The sequence below is a fragment of the Rattus norvegicus genome, chromosome 1 (assembly GCF_021556685.1).
Source record: "Rattus norvegicus strain SHRSP/BbbUtx chromosome 1, alternate assembly SHRSP_T2T, whole genome shotgun sequence".
Lineage (NCBI taxonomy): Eukaryota > Metazoa > Chordata > Mammalia > Rodentia > Muridae > Rattus > Rattus norvegicus.
This window is the reverse complement of record NC_141534.1, coordinates 240227227-240253373: the sequence shown is the minus strand read 5'-3', so window position 1 is coordinate 240253373 and position 26147 is coordinate 240227227. Positions and strand designations below refer to the sequence as shown.

At 46.2% G+C, this 26147-nt stretch overlaps 1 protein-coding gene across 4 annotated transcripts; it reads right to left on the bottom strand.

Annotated features, from left to right (window-relative positions):
- Positions 1-1442: 1442 nt before the first annotated feature.
- On the bottom strand, positions 1443-16619 carry Mlana (melan-A). Of its 4 annotated transcripts, XM_087550101.1 has the most exons (7): positions 16267-16387; positions 15927-16000; positions 13871-13966; positions 9381-9477; positions 8574-8686; positions 3865-3978; positions 1443-2581 (listed from the first exon to the last, which is right to left on the bottom strand). In XM_087550101.1, the coding sequence occupies exons 3-7, from the start codon at positions 13939-13941 to the stop codon at positions 2347-2349; spliced, it is 630 nt and encodes a 209-aa protein (XP_087406227.1). In that variant the 5' UTR covers positions 13942-13966; positions 15927-16000; positions 16267-16387; the 3' UTR covers positions 1443-2346.
- Between the last annotated feature and the right edge of the window lie 9528 nt (positions 16620-26147).

Sequence of the window (26147 nt, the reverse complement as noted above, 5' to 3'; positions counted from 1 at the left end):
GATCCAAAAAGGTGGTCATAGGAAATGTGGTTTAAAACCTTTTCTCATAAGAGGCTAGGGTGCAGATCAGGTGGTAGATTGTTTGCCTAGCACACAGGAAGCCCAAGATTCAATCCCCACCAACAGCCTGTAGTCCCAGCACACAGGAGGTAGTCGGGAGTACCAGCCTGGTCACAAGCTACATGAGTCTCAATAATAACTAATGAGCTGACAAAAAAAATTAGGTAATTGATACATCGATATGAAAAAAATCACACACTAGGCCTTGGTGGTGTATGCTTTTAATCTCAGCATTTGGAAGTCAGAAGCAGGCTTTGAGTTCAAGGCCAGCCTGGTCTACAAGAGTGGGTTCCAGGAAAACCAAAGCTACACAGAGAAACCTTGTCTCAGAAAAGACAGACAGAGAGAGAGAGAGAGAGAGAGAGAGAGAGAGAGAGAGAGAAAAGAAAGAGAGAAAGAAAAAGAAAGAAAGAAAGAAAGAAAGAAAGAAAGAAAAAAAGAAAGAAAGAAAGAAGAGAAAGAGGAAGGAAGGAAGAAAAGAAAGAAGCAAGTATGGGCTGGAGAGATGGCTCAGCGGTTAAGAGCACTGACTGCTCTTCCAGAGGTCCTGAGTTCAATTCCCAGCAACCACATGGTGGCTCACAACCATCTGTAAAGAGATCCGATGCCCTCTTCTGGTGTGTCTGAAGACAGCTACAGTGTACTTATATATAATAAATAAATCTTAAAAAAACAATTTAAAAAAAAAAGAAAGAAGCAAGTAGTATCATTGGAGAAACTCAGGCCCTTTGTAATTTACTCTGTATATTCTTTTGAGAGTTTGAAAACTCAAAAAACAAACAAAAACTAAATAGAGGATAAGGGAGATGGCTCAGTGGGTAGGAAAAAAGTGCTATGCAAGCCTGAAGGCTCCCTGGAGCTCTCCTCAAAAGCCCGGTTCGGTAGTGTGCACCTGTAACCCCAGCACTCCCACAGAGCATGGAAAGGAGAGACAGAACAGGCTGGAAGCTTGCAGGCTAGCTAACCTAGAATACGCAGTACAGTGGCAGAAAGGACCGGCCCCGCTTTAAGTGAATTGAGGGCATTTAATACACAGACATCAACCCAACAAAAATTGCTTTTACTTTTTTAAAATCCTTCCACTACTTTCAAGCTTAATGAAAACTAATTAACTTACCATCCATTATGAGTGTTGAAGTAAAATATAATTAGGACTACATAATAGGTATAGTTCAAGATAAAGATTCTTAGCAATGCTACATGGACTCAATAGGTTTTCTATATATATGTGTATACATGTGTAATGTGTGTGTGTACATTTGTGTATATATGTGTAGCGATAGAAATCATAGGAAAGAGGTCATGAATCTGTAAAAGAGTGGGGTAGGGATATGGATGAGGAAGGGAAGGGATGGAGTGATATAATTAACAGAACTCGTGTCTGAAGTTCTTAAAAAACAAACTTTATAGTTTGACAAATACAGACATATATTTGTTCATTTTATTTTCTGCTGAGAAGATCGCTTAGTTTGTAAGATGCCTGCCACACGAGCTTGAGACTTTGGAACCCCAGAGTCCACGCATAATGGTAAGGTGTGGAAGCACATTAACTCCAGAACTGAGCAGTGGACACGGGTGGGTATTTGAGGCTCCCTGGCCGATTAGCCAAACCAATGAACTCAGGGTTTGCTGAGAGACTGTCAAAAAAACCTACCCAACACTGACCTCAGTCCTCACAAATACATAACCACGGAGAGAGAGAAGTGGAGGGAGGAGAGAGAGAGAAACTTTACAATGTGTTACTGTGGGATCCCTTTAGAACACAGAGCACCGTGGTTAACATTGTCCAGCAGAAGCAAGTTGTTTTAAACCTGTAACGGGATCCTTTCTGAACAGCCCATAACATCTGTGGCAATTCTGCACAGCTCACACTGGCCAATAGGTTGCTTTTAAAAGCTGAAGAGTAGTTTGAAAGCTAGCTGCGTTTCATTTTAGGAAGCAGGAGAAAGTCAGAAGAGGTGGCTGCATTGTTAAAAGTGCTCCCTGCTCCTTCAGAGAACTCATTTAGTTCCGGCACGCACATGAGGCAGCTCAAAGCCTCCTGTAACTCCGACTCCAGGGAATCTAACAGTTTCCGGCTTCAGCAGGAATCAGCATGCAAATGCACATACATAAATGTGGGCACACATAAAGATAAAAATTTCTTTGCAAATCAGAGGCTCCCTGGTCATCCAGGTGAGTTCACCCCTCAAAACAATGCTAACAATGATGATTTAATGGCATTGCCACTGGGACAGATAATATACGTTGAGATATTTATTGACGCTTTTCCAAGGTTAATATTTCTCACCATTCCTCGCCACCCTTCTGCTTGCCCTGCCAAGAATTTAACCCTGGCCTGTTAGTATAGCTGTACATTCTATAGCATTCTAAAGCAAAACATGGGCATCTACTCAGCCTTAAAGCGAAAGCATGAAGGAAACTTTCAGAATTCTTAGCAGCTTCTCGGCTCTCAGGGTGAATATGGTGGTGGCGAGTGGTCTGAAGAGAGCTTCTCATAGGCAGGTGGAGCGTTGGGAACCTGTGAGGAGGAGAGAGGAGCAGCATGTAGACTTGGCAGCGGTGTGCATGGTCTGGGGGGGGGAGGGGCAAGGCAGTTTGCATTGCATTTATGCTTTCCCTGTGGACTGAAGCTTCTAAACGTTTGTACAGATTTTTTCCTCCAATGGAGTAATTGTTAAATTTTACCAACTTGTATACTGAAATGTTGGAGGGAAGAGAAAGAGACAAAGATATTCCCAAAATTGAAAAGTGTATTTATGCTCAGATTGTCCCTCAGAATCTCCAAGTCCTAATGAAATAATTGGGTTTTATTTATTTAGCCATCTTGTTTATGGGGGCAGCACCGGTGCCATAGCCATGTGGAGGTCGGAGGACCATTGCGGGGGATGGGTTCTCTCCTTGGTTCAGGTGGGTCTCAGGGACCAACCTCAAAGTTGTCAGGCCTAGCAGCCCTGAGGCAACTCACCTACCCATGGATTCTGGAATCCTGAGTACCACTCAACAAACACTTCATCTTCACCACATGGGTCCCTGTTAGTTGTGTCTAAAAGCACATGTAGGACTTGGGGGAGGGGCATTGATGATACACATCATTAAAAGGCAGAGTCAGAGAGGCACTTGGACCTACCAGCTGAGCACAGTGTGCCAATCATTCAGCTAAGGAGTTTTCTCCAGGGGAAAAACCAAGGCATAAAAACAGCACTTGCCCTAGCTCACAAACAGGAAGTCATGGCGCTGAGACACAGCCCCGCTGTCTGACTCCAGAATCAACGCCATGCATTACTTTGATATGCCTAAGGTACAGGAGTGAATGCAGCAGAAATGCATGCAAGTTCCGTGCAGAACTTAAATGCCCAGTAACCTTTTCCCAACTAGGGTTTCAAGTGTTAAACACATGTGGTTGTGGCTCAGCTCTACAGGGGAAAATGTTCCCCTGTCTCTGACATGTAGGACTCTCATTGGCTGTAAAATCTAAGTAAAAGAGGACACAGCTTTAAAAAAAAAAAAAAACATTTCCCATGTTTGTTTTTGTTTGTTTGTAAAATATACAAAACAAGAATTACCGTTCTGACCTGAACGGGGGAGGGGCAGGTGTGTGGCTCGCATCCAGGGCCTCCTGCATGCAAAGCAAGGGCTATCTTTGAGCTCAGATGCTAGTCCTAATCGTGAGCATTGCCATAGGTCAGTAACAGTTTAGTGACACTGAGTAGACTCAAGATTATGCTTTAGTAGAAATCACTTTGTTTACTTGGGCTGAAAGCAGCTGACATGAAAGTGCCCAGATGCACAATGGCCACATACCACAGGTTGGTGGTTTTTTTCTTGAGAAGACAGTCGGCTGTCTTGGTGATCAAGACTCTCACATAAGCATCTTTCCCTGGAGGTATTTTGAGTACCAGCATGACGCCTTTTGTCCTGAAATATAACGTCATAAGAATGAATAAAATGATAATAATGATAATAATAATATAACTGAGTCTATTAAAGAAAAAGGAAACAACGGTTTGAAATGGATATTAAGGCTGGAGAAATGGCTCAGTGGTTAAGAGCACTGGCTACTCCACCAGAAGACCCAGGTTCAGTTCCCAACCCCACAAGGCAGTTCATAACCGTCTGTAACTCCAGTTTCAAGGGATTCTACACTCCACACAGACATACATGCAGACAAAACACCAGAACACATGAAATGAAAATATTCTTTTTTTTTTTTTTTTTTTTTCGGAGCTGGGGACCGAACCCAGGGCCTTGCGCTTCCTAGGTAAGCGCTCTACCACTGAGCTAAATCCCCAGCCCCGAAATGAAAATATTCTTAAAAAATCTATACAAATAAAAATGGGTATTAAGCTAGCTGCTTCCGCTTATTGGCGGGGCGTCCTCACACCACTCCCTCACTCTGTTCATTCCAGTCCTGAGATCTGCAGTAGCTAGATGATACAACCCACTTCTCGAGAGTTGTCAGGACTGACTGAAGTGCCAGGCACCACACTGTCACTAACTGTGGAATCCGGAAGAGGAGACTGGATCTACAAAGTGAACAGATGGGCTCGACAGACGTCTCAGTGGTGAAGAGCTTCCGCTGCTCTTCCAAAGGACCCAGGTTTGTTCCCAGCTCTGGCTTCATGGCTCACGACTGCCTAACACTCCAGTTCCAGGGGATCCAGTGCCCTCTTCTGGCTTCTGCATTCATGTGGTATACTTTCATACATGCGTGCAGACACTCATAGGCAGCATAGGAAATAGAATCTTAAAAAAAAATAAGAAAGAATATAATAGAAAGGAAAAGCTAGGCAAGACGCTATACTTGTATAATTCTGGCACCGGGAAAGCCAAAGCAAGGGGACCATTAGTCTGAGCTGGCTTGGGCTACACAATAAGAACTCCCTTAGAAAATGTAGGATGATGTCATGGAGGTGAAGGTACAAAATAGAACGGGGCCTGTCATTGGATGAGAAGGAAGGATGGGTGGGAGAAAAGTTTTAGAGAGAAGAGGAGACTGGAGCAAGGAGAAAGAGAAGCAGCAGAGAGAACATGGAGACGGATGTTAAGATTCCTCTCCGCACATTTACAGGTCGTTATGAATATTCTTAAGGGATGGATGTGTACAGGGCTTTGTATGTCTAGGTGGACAATTATATCTTATCAACTGGATCAGAGGTCATTGTGTTGTGTGTTCCTTCATGTGGAGATTTAATTGAATTCAAGAGAGTTTGTGGTGGCTGGAGACGTGTATGTCTGGCGTGGTGGCAGCCTGCCTTGGGAACCAGATGAGTAGAGAGATTGTTGCCAGGCTCAGAGAGAAGCCATCGGCAGTGTGATACGGGATGGAGCAAAGCAGATGAGAGGCTTTGCTGACTCAGATGAAGAAGATATCTTCAGGCACTGTGGTGCCGGATCTAGTGCGGGACAAAAGACAGAATTTATTATAATTTTACAGCAACACGAAAAGAAATGAGAAAAGAAACCAACTTGTAAACTAAAAGAGACCATGTACTCCCCGAGTCAGTTTTAGCATTTTTGAGCAGCTGCAGGAAACAGCTAAGACATCGTGCTTGCTGCACCATGTCTCGCCTACAGCACACTTACCTGATATACAACTACACAAGTACCACACTTAGCTAAAATTCTTAGGCTAGAGATTGCTGACCAGGCTTTCCAGGAGACCTGAACACCTCAAAACAAGGTTTTAGTGTTAACTCAAATAATATGGCCTGAGAAGGTGGCTCGGCCAGTAGAAGTTCTTCTAGTCTAATATCTGGAACTCATACAGAAGGCCAAACACTGCAGTGTGCATCCGTAGCCCCCAGTGCCCCTGCAGTGACATGGTACACAGAGGCAGAAGAGTCATCCAGAGGCTCACTGTCCAATTAGCCTGAAACACACAGAGCTCAGGCAGGAATAAGAGATCACCTGTCTCAACAAAGTGGAAGGCAAGAGCTGACTCCCATTGTTCTCTACCCCCCATGAACTACATGGCTTTGGTGTGCCGGCTACCACTCACCCATGCACACCCCCGCCACGCAAGATGGAGCCCTCCCTCCTCCTTTTACAGGAGGAGCTGAGGGGTAGAATCCATCTTCATCTTACAGAAAGTCGGAAACTCTGGCTCCCTGATTTATAGGTAGGATGAATGTACACGTAGGAAACTGGTTACGTGTAGCATAGAAGGTCACGCTGGAATCGTATCGCCCGACCAATACAGTCAGCGTCTGCACACATAGCCACACTCTTTGTCTTCTTGAACTTGAAGGATTTAAGAGGAGGGGAATCGTTGTCAGGTGAACAATTGTGAGTTGGGTAGAAAATGAGTCCCAACACGCTAACCTGAAACACCTGCTCAATGTGGTTTTGACACAAATGAACTTCTATTCTTTAAATGGGGAGATGGGGCTGGAGAGGTGGCCCTGCAGCTAGGACCATTATTTAGAGAAATCCTAAATTCCACTTCCATTTCCAGAACCTACATTTGCTGGTTCACAACTGTCTGTACCTCCAACCCCAGGAAGACCCTCTTCTGGCCTCTATGGACAACAGGCCCTCTCATGCACATACTGACCAACACACACACACACACACACACACACACACACACAAACACATATACACACATACACACACATATACACATACAAACACATACACACACATACACATACACGTACATACACACATACACACACATACACACATACACACACATACACACACAAACACATACACACATACACATACACACACATACACACACATACACATATACACACACACACATATACACACAATTTAAAATATGAAATTTAAAAATGAAGACATGCTAAATAAAAACTAATAAACATTTGCTGCCATATTTTTGCCATGACTAGACGTTGTGTTTTATAAAACATCAGCAGAGCACCTGGGTGGGACCATGCTGAAGTGTTCCCCCTGAGAAGTCAAGCCATGAGACAGACCTAATATAAAGATTTATTGGCAGGAAGGGAAAGGGGGGAGAGAAAGGGAAGGGAGAGAGGAGGAGGGGGAGAGGAGGAAGGGGAGAGGGAGAGGGGGAAGAAAGGAGGGAGGGAGGGAGGGAGAGGAAGAGAGAGGAGAGGAGAGGAGAGAATGGAGGGAGGGAGGAAGGGAGAGAGAGAGAGAGAAGAGAGAGAGAGAATAGTTTGACGGGGGAGGGGCAGTAACAAGCCATTCTTATATACTAGCCTGGTACCTGGTTGTTGCTAGGTAACTGTTGGTCAGAGCCTAGAGGAAATGCTAACATTAGATTTAGAATAGAGCCAGTGAGGTTTGGAAAAATTAATATCTGAGGTTACAAAGCAAGTCAGTGGTGAACAATGAAGCTAAGTCCTGGTGCCCTGCAACCTTGTGACTTCTACTTTATTTTGATATAGCCCTGGTCATCTTGGAACTTGCTCTGTCGAACTGGCTGGTCTCAAACAGAGATCCACCTGCCTCTGCTTCCCAGGTATGGGGATTAAGGAAGCTTGTCGCTGCTACCAGGTCCATGTGACGTTTATGTGCCTGTTTTCTAAAGGGGACGATGAAGGGGAAGACCAACTAGTAAATAACTAAGTACAAAGAGTGTCACCACTCCCTGCCAGAGGGACACATGTGGAACTGAATGGCAGAAGCTAAAGTCCTTCCCCTACTCAGCATGCATAGTGGCAGGTATCCTGTGGGCGGGGCTCTAGGCTGAAGGCTATCCTCGGCTTTCCCACAGGTTACTTGGAGTGCACTTTAGTATGAACTTACTAGAGGACTCTGCTTGGTGATGTGTGGGTTCCAAGGTGCCTTGCCTCTTTGGATTACATTCTGAACCCTCTACTAAAAAAGCACAATTAGAGAAAGTGAGACACAGACACAGCCTTTTTCCTGGCAAAGAAGCTCTGGAACTGGGACAGTAGACAGTGGGCACTCAATCAATGAATGATCTGGGCTTGGGAGGCAGCCTGGGCTCAGGGCTGAAACTTGGGCTTCTCCAGGCAGAGTTTGGATGGCTTCCGAGAAGCTTGAGCTGTGACCTGTACTGGGGGGGGTGTTGTTCCCTTCCTCCAGAGAGGACAGAGCAAAAGTTTTCTGCAGTCTTGGGAAGTATGGGTCAGAATCTGAGAGAGTTCACACTCCTAAAAGTTTGGTCTATGTTGCCATATTTTTCCCACCAGACCTCAATGCTTTGGTTTTTTTTTTTTTTCTTGGTTTTGTTTTTGTTTTTGTTTTTGTTTTAGCACAGTTTTTGCTATCTCTATGACAACACATTTTGTTGATTTTATGGTAATCTAATGTTGAATTGATGTGGTTGAAAGCCTGTTTGGAGATTGGGAGGGATACTTTATCCTTATTTTTTTTTTAACAGGTTCTTCCTGGTAGTCTGTGGTAGCCTGAACTCTATCCTTTTAAGTGCTAGAATTACACATAGGTGCCACCATACCTAGCAAGTGGCTTGATTGATTGCTTGATTGATGACTGATTGATGAATGTCTATAATGTCTGGTGTCTTGCCAGAATGAATATCTACGCACCATTGTGCATTCCTGGTGACTCTGGAGACCAGAAGAGGTTGACAGATTCTCTGAGACTGCAGTTTCGGAGGGCTGTGAGCCACCGTGTGGTTGCTGGGAACTGAACCTGGGTCCTGTGGAAGAGCATCGGGTGCACTTAGCTGCTGAGCCACCCTTCCCATTCAGTGGCTTTCACCTTTGAAGATTTGTTTTGGGGGTTGGGGATTTGGCTCAGTGGTAGAGCGCTTGCCTAGCAAGCGCAAGGCCCTGGGTTCGGTCCCCAGCTCCAAAAAAAAAGAAAAAAAAGATTTGTTTTTACTGGGCAGCACTTGGTTTCCCTTGGAGATCACATTTAAATTTTCCTACCTTGCTATGCCTTGCTGGCCTCAAAACACCCAGACTTTGTTTTGAAACCTATACAAACATTCAGGTTTTAAAGGCTCCCTTCCTAATGTCAGTGCTATGTCAAGTTAACATATGGTCCTTACAGGACCAATAGATAGATGGATGAGAGAAGAGTATTCAGTGGCACCTTACGCTGTGGGGGAGGATGGTTTTCTCGTGCTGGTGTGATTATCAGTAAGATGCCGGAGATCATGGGCTACTTAGTATGACAGAGATAAAGAATTCAGCCGGGACCCAACCCAGCAGGGAAGAACTGACAAGCTGAGTTTGACCCCAAACCACCACAGGGTGAAAGGAGAGAACCAACTCCAAAATGTTGTCCTCTCGTCTCCACGCCCACCATGGCATGTGCACACACATGCACATACATACACCGGCATCCCCAGAAGTTCAGAGGAAAGTTCAGAGGGGACCGTTACCCACCGTCAAGGCTCTGTATCCACTTCGTCTTCTGCAATACCAGCAGCCGATTAGCAGAGCAATCCCCAGGGCTACAACCAGGATGCCAATCCCTGCGGCCCTGGACCAGGAGACAGACATGTCCAACACAGCTCAAAAACATCACTCCAGACCTGGATGAGGCAGTAACCAACCGTCTCCCTTTTCATGATCCAGGAAAGCATCTTCTACTCCAAATAGTCTAATCTTTACACAAGGTATCTGACCAGACCTACAGCGCCAGCATCCAAGGACAGGGCCTGGTTTAGGAGCCTCTAAGTGTGGCGTACCCAAGTCCCAACTAGAAGGGCTGCCTGGGCATCTGACCCTCGTGTGGACAGTTTATTTTCTGAAGTAAAATAATCTTTTCTTCTCAACATGGCTTTATTTAAAGCATTTTTCCCAACTCAGGTCAGATAAAAACTAGAAGAGAACACTGAGCCAGTCAGGGCTGTGCTATCCAGTCATGATAATTCTCATATTAACTCTGTAGCATAGAGACCATTTATCGCCTCTGCTACACAGTGGAAGAAATAAATTCAGAGGGCTTGCCACCCGGAGCTACACGAGTCTGAGACAGGGTGTGAGCATGAGGCTATGCCTGCCCCAAACTCGGCTCTGACCCCCTGTGGTGTCAGCCGGAGTCCGAGATAGACTTGGTGCAGAGTGATACCTTCACTATCTATGTTTCTGGTCCTGAGCATCGGGACACTGTTTTGAGGCTCTAAGCCAGTCACTTGTGTCCTGTGTCCAGTGACCTCTAGGAAGCCCCAGGAACAGAGCTTGGTGTATGCATTCCTGCACAGCACTGCCAGTCAGGGAACAGCTGCCAGATACTCTCTAGTGTGAACAGAGCTGAGGACTGGACACCGTCTGTGACCGTGAACTTGCCGGACGGTGTGTACTAGACTGAGTGGCTGCAGGGGTGCAGTGGGGAATTCTTCCAGTAACATCTACCACCCTACCACCATCTCAAGGCTGTCAGGCGATCCAATGTGTCCTGTCCAACTTCATCTGAGAATCTGAGATGGAGAGACCTGGAGGGTGGCCATTCCACAGGGAAGTTCTGCCCTGATCTTGTAGGACAATCCCTTACTGTAGCCGCAGCAGCCCCAGGAACCTTTGTAGAACTGAACTGCATGGTCCAAGCTCCCTGATCCCAGGAGCTGGAACCTCCTCTGAGCACCGTTTTGTGCCAGGCCCTGTGCAGCAAACCTCCGAGCCAAGGATAATTCATGTTACAGATGCTGTCAGATGCTCAGGGCTCCAGTCAGTATGTAGAAGAACCAGAGGAGGAAATGGTCCTAGACAGCCATCATGGGAGCTCTGGGACTCAGGATGGACCTATGTCCTCTGTCCAGTGCTTTCCTGGAAGAACTGTCTCCTGAGGTAAAACTGTCACAGAGAGTGCCCAATGGCTCTTATGACTGAAGGCAGCTGACACAGTTCCCAGCATGCTCGTGCTCTAGGTTCACCCTGTACTCTCTCTTTGAGCATCTTGACACAGACAGCTGTGTTCCAGATCTTTATGCACTGTCATGCTGTACTTAGAACACACACACACACACACACACACACACACACACACACACGTGACTGAAAGCATAAACCATCAAAGAATTCCAGACACCCCACAGGAAGCTGCTGCATAGCCTAGCGGGCTCCCAGTCACCCTGACACCTGGAGCTGTCACATGAGATGAAATTAGAATGCAGACCCTCGGACGGCACTCCTGGCAGCGCTTCGGAATCTGAGCTTAGGCAAGCCCCCTGTATGATTTATTACCACACAAGTCTGTAAAAGCCCCTGTCTATTGAGGCTTCAGAGGGAGCTAACAGCCAACAGTGGGCAGCCCTTTTTTGACTGGCTATGGGAATTCACTTTTTATTATTACTCTTCCTCATACCACTGGCAGATTTCAAAGGAGGAGAAATATCCTCCGAGAATCTCAGAGATGTATTTCATCAATACAGATGCCTCTGCTCCCCTACATCCGACCCTCCTGTTTAAACAGGGCAACCAGATGACCCAGGGCCCTTCAGGGTGAGTCCTGATATTGATGGCCTTGTGATCTTCTTACATTCTTCACTGGCCTCTTTCGTTACCCTGCTGAAAATCATGTACCAGGCTTCAAGTACTGCACGGCTGCTTCCTTCACGGACTGAGGTAAAAAGCGTCACCGTACTGTGCTGGGGCCTCTGGTGATGCTGATGGAAATGAAGGCATCCCTGTATGCAGATTGAGCTGGAGTTTTTCTCCCACTGGAACCCAGAGGTGCTGGAACCCAGGACCTCTCTGTTCTCTCAGGAAAGATACCATAGTACTGGCTGCCGCTGAATAAGCACTTTGGTCAGGGTGTTAAAAAGAAAGCATAAGCCTTCAAGTGAGGAGGTTAGAGGGTGGTGGTGGTAATGGTGAGGAGGAAGGAGAAGGAGGAGGTGGGGGTAGGGGAGGAGGAGGAAGGAGGAGAGGAGTGTGTGTGTGTGTGTGTGTGTGTGTGTGTGTGTTGATATGCTATATATGATGGTACTAAGTCTCAGGTGCCCTTTATAAGCTGTTGTCCCCAACTCCAAATCTATCTCCCTATGCCCTGCTTTGGGGCTGCAAGCTCAGTGTCTTCTTTGCCCCTACAGTGTCTAGAGTCTCTGCACAGTCTGCTTCCCACTCTGTTCCGCATCGCCTCACCGCATCTCTTCACAATGTTAGTCTGCTCAGTTGCCAGCTGTGGGAACCACTACCGGCTTCACCAGCCGAGAGTGTTGGCTACACACCACAGAGGAAGACTCAGCTTCAGCCTACTGAGCTGACAACACCCGCCTCCAGCTTCTGGCTGGCAGTTAGAGATACTGGTCTCTCCTCCCGGCGAATGGGATTGTGCAAACATTTGCCTTCTTTAACGCGCCAGCTTAGTGCTTCATAGGCAAACAGACCTGTATTAAATCCCAACATCACCACATCCTGCTGCACATCTCCTAGTTTCTCTAAGCTGTTCCCACACACAGCACAGCAGGCAGATGTGGGCATCATGGTGTGGGGGATAGAGAGACTGGGATTCTTGGAAAACAATGGCCCCAGCCTTCCCTTGGTTTCTCACTTTCTGATGGGGAAACACAAAGAGGATGGCGTAGCATCCTCACTTAAACAGAGGTGATGTGCAGGGGTGACAAACAGAAAGAAGGGAACTGACAGGCTAAGTAAGACTCCTGGACTACTGAGAGAGAACAAAAATTCTAGTTAAGAAGAGTCTGTGGTAGCATTCTAAAGATGCGGAAACAATGTCATGTACAATGTATCTCCTACCTAAATAGAATGTTGTGGCGACAATTTACTACAATGTATCGCTTTCCCTACCCCCACCCCCAACTGGCTCTGCTGTGGAGTGGGAAATCCCCCGGGAAATGCTCCCAGCTGGACTCCATTGATGATACCTTGTTTGCTGACAGACCGTGTAAGATTTCCCAGCAACCCTTTCTACAAGAGGAGCAGATCTGCAGGGGTTTTGAGCTGATGACTCTAAGACTGTCTAAAGCATGGGTTGTCAACCTGTGGGTCACAACCTCCCCATCCCCCAGAGATTGACCAACCTTTTCACAGAAGTGGCATAACATATCCTACATATGAGATATTTACATTACCATTCATAACAGTAACAAATTTACAGTTATAAAGTAGCAATGGAAATAATCTTATGATGGGGGGTGGTCATTACAACATGAGGAACTAATATAGTGTCGGCATTAGGAATGGTAAGAACCACGGCTCTAAATGAAAGCCTGTCTGGAGTCCTTGCTCTGGTTCAGCTCAGAACACACCCTTGCCCCCTCTGGCTCCTGCAGAGTGTGTCCTGTGTTGCCCCAAGGGTACTTACATGTGCTGATGACTCCCTGTCTAACTCCCTGGACTCTAGACATTTTCAGAAATACGGAACAGTATCTCTGAGTCATCTAGTTCTTAGAAGTAATAATTTCATAAATACTTAGTACTAATTAACCCAGACGCTCAAACACCTTTCTGTAGGATGGAGCTCTCGTGCAAAAGTCATGGCCACCATCTTCCTGCAGGCTGAGACCCACACCAGTGCCCCTCACCCGCACTGGCTCTTTAGCGACTCAACTCTGTCTACACAGCACCTGCAGGAGTCTTGAGAAGAGTTGATGAGTCGGCTTGAGGAAGGAGGTGTCCAAGTCCTGGACAGATGTTTCCCAACTTGGGAACTAACAACCAAGACCCAAGAACTCGGTCAAAAATAGCAATATCTAACTTTTCTCACTTGTATCGCACCAACTGTTTGGCCCCAGAGAATTGTGGGTAAGACATTGTAGGACCTCCAGGTCTCTTGCTGATGACAGTGGTTTTTCTCTTTGAGGAAATTAAATGCTACAGAAAGTTACAGATAGGCACGTGCCGGTAGAAATCAGTAGGTCGTGTCTGCAAATGGCAAACTGGAAACCCCAGAGGTTTGTTCTATAACTTACTCTTCAGCAGTGATATAAGAGTGGCTGTGCCCCTTCCTGGGATAACCGAAGTGAACTTCTTCTCGGGGCATTGTGTGAACTCAGAGCACAGGACACCTAAAGGAAGGGCACATGGGCATTGCTTAGTATATCCAAAACATCCTCACACATCTCACAGAAACACAGAGACTGTTCCCAGGGTGGGTATCAGCTAGCCAGCCCTCTGCATCCACCCTGTGGGGATTCGCATATCCTCTCATTAATTCTAAGAGCTTCAAAATAGCTTAGGCTCTGACACCTACTTATGGGAAAACCAAGTTCTAAGAAAAGACTACAAAAGAAACAACACTTTAAAATTGAGTTATCAGGTGGGGAGTGTCTTCCCTGGCCTTTAGTTTGACTCTATAAAAATCTAGAGAGAGGATTTTAGTCATTCTGTCTTGACCTTTGCTGGCCTAGAGCATCAGTGGGTAAAACAAGAGGTGGGGCTGGAAGGGTGAGTCAGATGTAGGCTACATGAGCCTGGCAAACTGACTTACCAGAGTGTGAGCCCTAGAAACCCTAGTATGGGTGGGAAGAACACTTTATGGCATTGTCTATTGAGTCCCCCATGTGCGTTTGTCACACACACACAGTGTGTGATAATTTTTTAAAAAATAAAAGAAGCTGATTGAAGGTGGCACACACCTTTAATCTCAGCACTTTCAAGGCAGAGCCAGAGGCAGGGGAATCTCTGAGTTTGAGGCCAGCCTGGTCTACAGAGTGAGTTCCAGGACAGCCAAGACTACACAGAGAAACCCTATCTCAAAAAACAAAAACAAACAACAACAATAAACAACAACAACAACACACACACACACACACACACACACACACACACACACACAGAAGTTGACAGTGTTCAATGAGAAGTGTTTCTCAGGGCACCCAGACCATGCCTGGCCAGGGTATATGTGATAGTGACAGAGCACATCTTCCAAACCCACTTTGAACAAAGTACTCTGTTGTTGGCCAAGTACACATCACCCAAGACAGACTGAGGAAGCCAGGACCTCCGTTGATCTATCCAGTCTCAGCTAGGAATTGAAAAACTTTTCTTTTTTTCTTTTTCTTTCTTTCGGTTTTTGTTTTTGTTTTTTTTGTTTTTGTTTTTTTTTTTTTTTTTTTTTTTTTTTTTTAGACAGTCTTAGTGCGTGCACTCCTCTGGCTGTCTTAGAACACAATATGTAGACTAGGCTGGCCTTGAATTTGTATAGATCTGTGTGCTTCTGCTTCCCAGGTACTGGAATTAATTAAAGGTGTGTGCCACTACACCCAAACCAAAAAACACTTTTCAAAAACCCAAAGTGTGCATAAATGGATAATAACAAGAATCTCATGGACTTCAGTGACCATAATTACTGTGAGCTCAGTGAAAGACAATAACAGAAGCTTCAGCCCTTGTCATTGTGGTTGGGTTTTTGCTTTGTCTGTTTGTCTGTCTGTTTTTATTATGATTATTATTGTTATTATAAATTTTAAGGGTCTACCCCCATGGAATTTCATTAATTAGCTCCAATTTGAAGAACAGGGATAATAGGAGGGCAAAACCACGATTCCCTTGAGCCCAGAATGTGACTCCTTCCACAGGGGACATTCTGCATGCAATCCACAGTTGAACTTCAGGATCACCCGAGGTGGGCAGGGTAAGATGAGCCCTGCGTTGACAGACAAGAGACTGAATTAACTCTGCATTAACTGTTTCTGTGCCTATCTACCTCAAGCTCAGCACCTGGCAAACAGTTACAGGATAAGTGTACCTCACCCCAGTGAAGCCAACAGAAGTCCCTTTGGTTGACAGACTAATTGTAGTGTAAAGAGGTTCCTGTCACCACCAGCCCACACATCCATATCCTTGGCAACCTTGGAGGAATGAGAAAGAATCTAAGAGACTTTGAACTCCAAAGGTGAAATGGTTACAAACATGGAAACTCTGCAGCCACTTGAACTTCGATAAGACTGCGGGCAGAGGCATCCACCAAGCCCTTTTCTGAAAGAACAGGACAGTGTACCATTAACAAGAAGCCAGCGCTCTTACCTTCCTTGAGGAGCAGTCCTCCCTGCTGACTGACGGACTGTGTGTATGTGAAGACGGCTTCTCTGGCTGTTAATCTTAAAAAAAAAAAAAAACCTTTTTTTTCCATTCTGGATCTTGAGTCTCATGATAGTCATGAGTTTTGGATTCCTAATGGGTTGTCTGTGACTGCTTGTTTGGCATGAAAGAAACCAACGTCGTTCTACCCTTTAGGGAAAAAAAAAAAAAAAAAAAAGAACAGAGCCCTTGATGGCCTGTGCTTTCCCCAGTCCCAACTCTGCCCCAGGCAAGCCATTCCATTTTAAGTTGCCAGGTAAATTACAGGGTACCCAGTTCAACTTACATTTCAAATAAACAAGTGTTTTTGTCATGTGCCTAATGTAATACTTCTACTCTAAAAATTCCTCCTCTGTGGAATGCTCAGCTCCAAGTGCAGCTTGAGTGTCACATGCATGCCAGGCTCTGAGCTCTTTCAGGAAGAGGAGGTTATGGTAGTGAGAGTGGGTGGCCGACTTCAAGGAGACACAGCAGGGCAGTTGCTCATCAGAAACTCACAGCACAAGACCTTCTTAAGATCAAAGGAGACAAAACCCCTCCCCTAGCTGTAGAGCTGTCCTTTGATAGATACTGGAAGAGGAGAAAGTGGAAGGGACCACATTCCAGGGTAGGTCCCACTCCTGAGAGCAGTTTAGCAACACAAGCTGAACTTCAGGAGTGAAGAAGAGGAGAAGGGGGGGAGGAAGATGAGGAGGAGGAAGAGGAAGAAGAGGAGGAGGAGAATTCAAAGTTGAGTGAGTAGGGAGGGGGTGAGTCCCTAAAGGTAGAGAAGGGATGTCGCACACACAAAAAAAATACATTGTATGAAATTCTCAAAACTTTAAATAAAATTTTATTTTTAAAAGTTTCAAAAATGTTTAAAAATGTCTCTAATTGTTGGGATAAAGTTGCACTAAAAAAAAAGTGTTTTGTGAGTAGAGTGTAGTGGTTCATGCCTACTGGCACTCGGGAAGCTGAGGCAAGATCTCAACTCGAGGCCAGCTTCTGCTTCCAAATATGTATACGGTCTATCTTTAGCACTTCCGTGTCAAAGATGCAGAGCCCATGGGCTGAGATCTAGAGAGCAAATCCCACAGCCCATGTCCTCATTGTGGTGGCCCTGGGAATAATTTTCCACTGGGGACTGTGAGTTTTCATGCACTCGCAAGAGACAGGTGGAAGTTTCCTTCTCAAGGTGGGCCTACTAGGACTCTCACTAAACCAGGGATAATTGTACTCAACATAAAAATCAAATGTAAGCAATGGGACAGAAGTCACCTCTGCTAATTGGCTGTCCCTAACTGTCACAATCAGACAAATCCTCCTGAATTAAGGAGTAGAAGAGTTTTCATCAGTTAGGACTAGGGGGAGTTGACCACAGAGATCCCTCCCCCCTTATATCTGAGAGCCACTCCTCCCAGAGCCCAGGGCTCTCTAGTTTCCATGCTGGGCTATGTTGTGAGGGTAATAGCCTACTGGAAACTTGGTGACCGTTACTAAAATTAGCAAGGGACACACAAAACAGAGAAAGAAGAGAGCTCATCCTTGGGGAAGCCTTGTTTTGCAAAGGACTAACATTTTAACAGAGGACAACACGGCAGAAAGGAAAAGGCTGGGAAAATATGAAGAGTCTTAAGGAGTGGCTCTGTGGCAGAGCACGTGTGACTCCCCATGTTCAATCCCTGGCCCTGGTGAAAAGGAAAAAGAAAAAAGGAGAAGGGAAAACACCTCAGGTTAAACAACCAGTGCAAAGGCATTGAGACAGATCTGGAACACAAGCTCGGCCCCCAGAACTGGAGCTGAGTCAGGTGATTTTTAAAGGCCTACAGTCTGTCCTGCATGCAGGATATGCTAGGGCAAGCGCACAGAACCTGTGGGAGTAACCAACCAACATCTGATTCCACTCAAGCCTCATCCCACAAGACAAACTCCATACCCAACACTGCTTGGTGACAGAGAACTAGAGTCTAGATAACCCAGGGACCTAGGGTAAAACCAACCGCTACTGGTCTAGAAAAAAAAAACCACTAAAATTATTACTAGTGATATTTTGCTATTATTTATAGACCAGTGCCGGGCTGGAGAGATGGCTCAGTGGTTGGGAGCACCCGACTGCTCTTCCAGAGGTCATGAGTTCAGTTCCCAGCAACCACATGGTGGCTCACAGCCATCTGTGAGGAGATCCGATGCCCTCTTCTGGTGTGTCTGAAGACAGCTACAGTGTACTTATATAATAAATAAATAAATCTTTATAGACCAGTGCCTTACCCAGTCACCAGAGGAGCTTCCTCTAGTGGCAGACGGGAACAGTTGCAGGGACCCACAGCCAGACATGACAGGTAAAGAGAGTCTAAATGGGATGTCTTCATCAAATCTCTCCCCTCAGAGCTCAGGGAACTCTGAGGAGAAGGCGGCAGAAAGTGTGTAAGAATCAGGCAAGAGAGTGTGGCCTTCTGAGTCAGCTCCGCAAGATGCGGACGAGCTCACAGAGACTGAAGCAGCAAGATGGCCTACACGGGTCTGCACTAGGTCCCCTGCATTACAGTCCTTAGCTTAGTGGTTTTATGGGACTCCTGAGTGTGCGGATGAGTGGGTCTCTGATTCTCGAGTCCATTCTTTGGGCATTTTTCCTCCTCTTGGGTTGCCACATTCAGTCTTAACGTGACGGTTTCTCTTCATCCCTTTATACTGTATTTTGCAATGTTTGGTTGCTAACTCTTAGAAGCCTTTTCTTCTCTAATGAGAGACAGAAAGAGTGGATTATTGGGAGGGGAGAAGAGATGGGGTGAAATGGAGAGGAGTAGAGGAAGAGGATATACTATATGAGAAAAGAACCTATTTTCAATAAAAAGAAAAATGGGACAAAGGAGAAATAAAGTTGGGAAGGGGAAGTGGAAGGATCTAGGAGAAGTAGGGGTTATAGGACCTGAATGTGATAGAAATACGTTGTATTCATGATTGAAGTTTTCAAAGACTTCAGACAAAGAAGCTCTGAATACCCAGGATACAATACACAGACCATAGGAAACCCAAGAAGAAAGAAGATCACAGCAAAGTGTGGATGCTACAGCCCTACTCAAAAGGGGGAAGAAAATGATCTCTGAGAAGTAGAAGGAGAGTGGGATCTGAGAGGGAGAGGAAAAAAGGAGGCTGATTCAGATATGGGAGGAAATGGGGGAGAAGTACAGAGGGTCAGGAATTTGAAAGTAGGTGTGAGTGGAAGGGGAAGCCCTGGGTCCTGCTAAGACTGAACCCCCAGTGAACTAGACTGTTGGGGGGAGGGCGGCAATGGGGGGAGGGTTGGGAGGGGAACACCCATAAGGAAGGGGAGGGGGGGAGGGGGATGTTTGCCCGGAAACCAAAGAATTATTATTAAGTATTAAATAAATTTTAAAAAAAAAGAAATGTATATAAGAAATACTCAAGTTAATAAAAAAAAAGAAAAAAAAGTAGGTGTGTAGGGGTTGGGGATTTAGCTCAGTGGTAGAGCGCTTGCCTAGCAAGCACAAGGCCCTGGGTTCGGTCCCCAGCTCAGAAAAAAAAGAAAAGAAAAAAAAAAGCAGGTGTGTAGAGGTGTGTAGTAGTGGGGGAGGGGAACTGGAGATAGCCACTAGAAAGTCCCAGATGCCAGGGACCCAAGAGGTTCCCAGAATCCAACAGGGAGGACATTAGCCTAAATACCCAGCAAAGGGGAGAGAGAACCTGTAGAGACCATATCCAGTGGACAGGCACAGCCCCTGGTTGAGGGATGGGACCACCCACCCACCTCAAAAAATATTAATCCAGAATTCCTCCTGTCAAAAGGAAATGCAGGGACAAAGAGTGGAGCAGAGACTGAAGGAAAGGCCATCTAGAGACTGCCCCACCTAGGGATCCATCCCATCTGCTGACACCAAACCCAGACACTATCGTTGATGCCAAAAAGTGCTTATTGACAGGAGCCTGGTATAGTTGTCCTCTGAGAGACTTTACCAAAGCATGACAAATACAGATGCAGATGTACATAGTGAAACATTGGACTGAGTGTGGGACCCCAATGGAGAAGTTAGGGCAAGGCTTGTAGGAGCTGAAGGGATTTGCAACCCCATAGGAAGAACAACAATATCAGCCAACCAGATCCCCCCAAAGCTCCTAGGGACTAAACCATCAACCACAGAGTATACATTGCCCCAGCTGGATATGTAGCAGAGGGCTGCCTTATCTGGCATTAATGGGAGGGGAGCCCCTTGGTCCTGTGGAGGCTCAATGACCCAGGGTAGGGGAATGCCAGGGTGCTGAGGCAGGAGTGGGTGGGCAGGTGAGGGAGCGCCCTCATAGAAGCAGGGGGGAGGGGAGAGGGAAGAGGGGGTTTATAGAGGGGAAACTGGGAAGGGAAATAACATTTGAAATGTAAATAAATAAAATAACCAATAAAAATGAAAAAAATAAAACTAAAAAAATCTATTTTCAAAATTTTATGAGTGTCTTAGTTAGGGTTTCTATCGTTGTAACAAAACACCATGGCCAAAAAGCAACTTGAAGAGGAAAGGGTTTGTTCAGCTTACACTTCCACATTGCTGTTCATCCAAGGAAGTCAGGACAGGAACTCACACAGGACAGGAACTTGGAGGCAGGGACTGATGCAGAGGCCATGGAGGAATGTTCCACATGGTTCAACCTGCTTGCTTGTTTTCTTTCTTTCTTTCTTTCTTTCTTTCTTTCTTTCTTTCTTTCTTTCTTTCTTTCTCTCTTTCTTTCCTTCTTTCTTTAAAATATATTTATTGTATATATGGGAGTACACTGTCACCATTTCAGACACACCAGAATAGGGCATCAGAACCCATCCCTTCAGCCCTCAACTTGCTTTCTTACAGAACCCAGGATCACTTGTCCAGGAGTGGCATCACCCGCAATGGTCTAGGCCCTCCCACATCAATCACTAATTAAGAAAATGACTTAACAGCTAGATCTTGCAGAGGCATTGCTCAATTGAAGTTCCCTCCTTTCAGAAAACTCTAGACCGTGTGTCAAGTTGACATAAGACCAGGCAGCATGGGCTGGAGAGATGAATCAGTGGTTAAGAGCACTGGCTGCTCTTCCAGAGGTCCTGAGTTCAATTCCCAGCAACCACATGGTGGCTTACAACCATCTGTAATGGGATCTGATGCCCTCTTCTGGTGTGTCTGAAGACAGCGACAGTGTACTCATATACATAAAATAAATAAATACATCTAAAACACAAGACTAGGCAGCACGGTCAGTTTAGACTTTCTGTCTGGGTGAATGTGAGTGAGCCTGGTACCCAAGGAGGCCAGCAGAGGGTGCTGCATTCCCTGGAGCTGGAGTTACGGATGTTTGTGAGCCATCTTGTGAATGTTGGGGATGTAAGCCAAGTCCTCTGCAGAGCACTCTTAACTGCGCTACCATCCCTCCAGCTCCTCTACCCCTTTTTCTTTTTCAAGACATGGTCTCACATAGCCTAAGGCGGCCTTGAAGTCTCCAAGCATACTCCAATCCTCCTGCCTCTATGCCAAGGGCTACAACTACAGCCACATCGCACTCCAAACAATTTGGGTGAGGAGATTTTATATAAAGGTCTGAAAGGAGGCAGGCCTCTGGGATCTTCACGTTTACAGACAGCAATCCAATCTAAACCTCAGGGTTCTGTCTGATCCTTCCCAGAAAATCCAACTAGGGGTGATTGCTAATCTACAAAAAGAGCTGTAGTTCTGAGCTAAGAACCCCAGGGGACTCTGGGTTACTCTACAAAGAAGTCCGGGTGCCTGGATGATTAGGGAGAGGCCACAGAAGGAGGAGGTGTAGTCTTGGCTACAGCCAATTGCTGGAGCGATTAGAGGTTGGTGGGTTCGGAGTGACCTAGTTCCCGGAGGAGGAGCGACCAGGGAAGAGGGGAGAGAGGAGAGAGGAAGCCACTGTGAGGGGAGATGGGCAGTGAGCACATGGCCAGGAGAAACAGCAAGTGTCTGTGGTTCGCCACTGGGGAGGTGGCCAAGCCAGCAGTTAGAAAAGTAGATTAGGAGTGATTGTCAAAGCCAAATGAAGTAGCCATAGCCTGAGTCTTGTAAGCTAGGCGGGGATGAATGGGTTGGACTACGTGACTTACTCACTCAAGTAAGTCCTCCGGTGGCATGAGCTCATTCAGAGAATATGCGTTTGTTCTGGCATTCTTCCAGGTGGGACATCTAGGAGCTACCACAGAGGCGCTCTGTGCACAGCGGCAGGGTGCTGCTGGCCCTGCAGTCTGCCAGGTGTCTACTCTCCAGCTCTTCAGCTCCCTAGTTTTGTGAAACCCAAGGAAATGGCCATCCCCAGATCCGCCTTTCTTCTTTTTTTCTTTTATTAGATATTTATTTATATTTTAAATGTTATCCTCTTTCCTGTTTTTCTCCTCCAGAAACCCCCTATCCCATCCCCCTTCCCCCTGCTTCTATGAGGGTGTCCCCCCCACTGACTCACCCACCCAATCCCTCCTACCTCCCTCCCACCCCCGCATTCCCCGACACTGGGGCATCAAGCCTTCACAGGACCAAGGGCCTCTCCTCCCATCGATGTCCAACAAGGCCATCCTCTGCTACATATGCAGCTGGAGCCACATGTCACTCCGTGTGTACTCTTTGGTTGGTGGTTTAGTCCCTGGGAGCTCTGGGGGTCTGGTTGGTTGGTACTGTTGTTCTTCCTATGGGGTTGCAAACCCCTTCAGCTCCTTCAGTCCTTTCTCTAACTCCTCCATTGGGGGCCCTGGTCTCAGTCCAATGGTTGGCTATGAGCATCTGTCTCTGTATTTGCCAGACTCTGGCAGAGCCTCTCAGGAGACAGCTATATCAGGCTCCTGTCAGCATGTACTTCTTGGCATTTGAAATAGTGTGGGTTTGGTGGCTGTATATGGGACTGATCCCCAGGTGGGGCAGTCTCTGGATGGCCTTTCCTTCATTCTCTGCTCTACACTTTGTCTCTGTATCTCCTCCTGTGAGTATTCTGTCCTCCCTTCTAAGAAGGACTGAAACATCCACACTTTGATCTTCCTTCTTCTTGAGCTTCATGAATAAATTGTATCTCTATAAATTGTATCTTGTGTATTCTGAGCTATTGGGGGTTAATATCCACTTATCAGTGAGTACATACCATGTGTGTTCTTTTGTGATTGGGTTACCTCACTCAGGACAATATTTTCTAGTTCCTTCCATTTTCCTAAGAATTTCATGCAGTCATTTTTAATAGCTAAGTAGTACTCCATTATGTAAATATACCTTTTTCTGTATCCATTCCTCTGTTGAAGGGCATCTGGGTTCTTTCCAGCTTCTGACTATTATAAATAAGGCTGCTATGAACATAGTGGAGCATGTGTCCTTGTTATATGTTGGAGCATCTTTTGGGTATATGGCTAGGAGTGGTATAGCTGGGTCCTTGGGTAGTACTATGTCCAATTTTCTGAGGAACCACAAGACTGATTTCCACAGTGGTTATACCAGCTTGCAGTCCCACCAACAATGGAGGAGCGTTCCTCTTTCTCCACAGCCTTGCCACAGCATCTGCTGTCAGCTGAGTTTTTGATCTTAACCATTCTGGCTAGTGTGAGGTGGAATCTCAGGGTTGTTTTGATTTGCATTTCCCTGATGACTAAGGATGTTGAACATTTCTTTAGATGCTTATCTTCAATATATACAAAGAACTCAAGAAGTTAGACTCCAGAGAATCAAATAACCCTATTAAAAAATGGGGTATAGAGCTAAACAAAGAATTCTCAACTGAGGAATATCGAATGGCCGCGAAGCATCCCCAGATCTTCTAAAGGAGTATCTTTGGCCTTTTTAGTGCTTTGCAGCCTCTGAGGTACCCAGTTTTTTTAGAGTTACAGTACTGTTTGGTGCTTGGGAACCTCAAGCTGGGGGTGGGGGTGGGGGTGGGGGTGAGGGAAACAAAACTATCTCTTAGACTCACGAAACCTCTAGGAAGTTCTCCCTGATTTGATCTTAGTCACCATCTGGCAGCAAGCATACCCGAGCCAGCCCAAGCCCGCCCGACTTCCCCTAGCCTTGTTAACAGCAGTTGTGTGCGTTCTAAACCTCTGACCGCCTCAGTTCATTGTCTGAAGACCGGTGGGGCTAAAGCATCCGCTGCACAGGTTGATCGTGGGAGTTAAAGAGGTAGCACTGGTGAGTACTCAGAGCGTGGTTAGAGAACCAGAGCGGTTCCCTTAGCCCCGGCTCAGGATCGCCAGCCCTGCCTTTGTCCCAGGTTAGAGCCAGCACCCTGACACCTCCCAGGCCTGACTGGTTCTCTGCCGCCACCTAGTGGACACTCCGTAGCTCCTCTAGGCCGTTTCATGTTGATTTTTACCTCTTGTCTCTGGGGACTGCAAGTTTGGAAACACTCCTTCCTCAACACGAATGGCCCTGAAACTCCAGCTTTCACCGTTTATTACCTGCACCATCTCACTAAGTGATTTCCCCTTCTGAGCTTCAGTGTTCTCATCTGTAAAATGGGGAAAGAAAGAAAGAAAGAAAGAAAGAAAGAAAGAAAGAAAGAAAGAAAGAAAGAAAGGAAGAAAGGAAGGAAGAAAGATAGATCACAGAAATGCTAGCTCAGTGCCTAGCAACTTCCTGAAGAGCGAGGAAGGCCAGTGCTTCAGTGAACTTCTTGGGAACCCATAAACACTTGAAGGAAGAAGCCAGGTAAGCTTGGGCACTCAGGTCAATGCTAAGTATTGGTCTAATCTACAGTTACTGTCAAAGTGGGAGGTTCTAGCGATATTGGGGCTGTGCGAGGTAGGTACGTGAGTGATGCAGGCTAGGAAGTACCTGAGGGAAGCCCTCGGAGCTTGGAAGACAGAACCTGTTGTTTTTCTTCCCTAGCACACCCAAGTGGCCATCCATATCAGTCAACAGGAAGGGTGCTGTCCACCTGGCTTCTGCCTAACTCATGCAAAACAGCTTTCTGGGAGGTGAGACACAGCTCTACCCCCAAGGCAAGCAATGGGAAACATGAAATCCCATGGTCACAAAGAACAGTCACTGTCCAGAAGGACCGGGCTGTCCATCTGCTTCCACATTTGCAGACTGCAGCCCAGAGTACTTGCCTGGAGAGCAGTGCAGGCTTGGTTCTCTGCGGGACAGGAGGGATGGAAGGGCCGAGAGAAAATAGACTTTTCTGGAGTCTGGAAAGGTAAAATATCCCATGTGTGTTGTACTTTTAAGGTTTGGTGTTATGTCTTGACAGGCTGTTTTATATTAGATAGGGACATTTTAGAGCAGTTTCTTATAAAAAAAAATTGAGTTTCGTTTTTGTCTTTTTTTTTTTTTTTTTTTTTTTGGTTCTTTTTTTCGGAGCTGGGGACCGAACCCAGGGCCTTGCGCTTCCTAGGCGAGTGCTCTACCACTGAGCTAAATCCCCAACCCCTTGTTTTGTTTTTAATAACTGTTTCCTTTAGCCTTTCCCAGATAGATGTGTGACTGGCCGGAATCCTGAGACCTCATTTTACTACCACCGTGCTCCCTCCAGATACGGGTCGCCTGCACGGCTGGAATGCTGGCTCGTAGCGACTGTTATGACAACTCCCAGGGTAGATTTTTCTTTAGATGACAACCTTCCAGGCACCTTATTTGAAGCCCCAACAGCACTGAGCAAAATATTTATCCTGTTACTCTATTCTGACTTCCATTCCAACCAAGGGAAGTCTAACAATTCCCTGGACCCCCCAGCTGCGACATGGCAACAGGACAGTCAATGTCTAGTATCAGACCCTAAACTCCCCAGAGTGGCTACACAGGACCAGTGGCCTAGAAACCAGCATCCTCAGGCTCCTTGCTGCTGCCCGATCTCATAAATCAGCCCAAGACCATCTTTGAAGCCCCAGTCACCTGTTGAGAGGATAAAGAAACGGGCATGATGCCTCACATCTGTAATCTCAGCACAGGCTAAGGCAGGAGGATGACTGTGAGTTTGAGGCCAGCCCAGGATATGGAGTGAGTTTAGGGCCAGTCTTGGCTGCCGATATAAGGACCTGTTTCAAAACAACAAAGAACAAGGAATTAGCAAGTAAAGTACTTGTGCCACACAAATCTAAAGACCTGAGTTTGGGGGCTGGAGAGATGGCTCAGTGGTTAAGAGCACTGACTGCTCTTCATGAGGTCCTGAGTTCAAATCCCAGCAACCACATGGTGGCTCACAACCATCTGTAATGAGATCTGA

What these genes read in the sequence shown, in the direction of transcription:
- Mlana (XM_087550101.1), bottom strand. Translation starts at nt 13,941, where the DNA reads ATGCCCCGAGAAGAAGTTCACTTCGGTTATCCCAGGAAGGGGCACAGC. An exon ending in TCTTATATCACTGCTGAAGA is followed by an intron (nt 9,478 to 13,870) that starts GTAAGTTATAGA and finishes CTCCTGGTCCAG; the next exon opens with GGCCGCAGGGATTGGCATCC. An exon ending in GTCACCAGGAATGCACAATG is followed by an intron (nt 3,979 to 8,573) that starts GTGCGTAGATAT and finishes GTTATATTTCAG; the next exon opens with GACAAAAGGCGTCATGCTGG.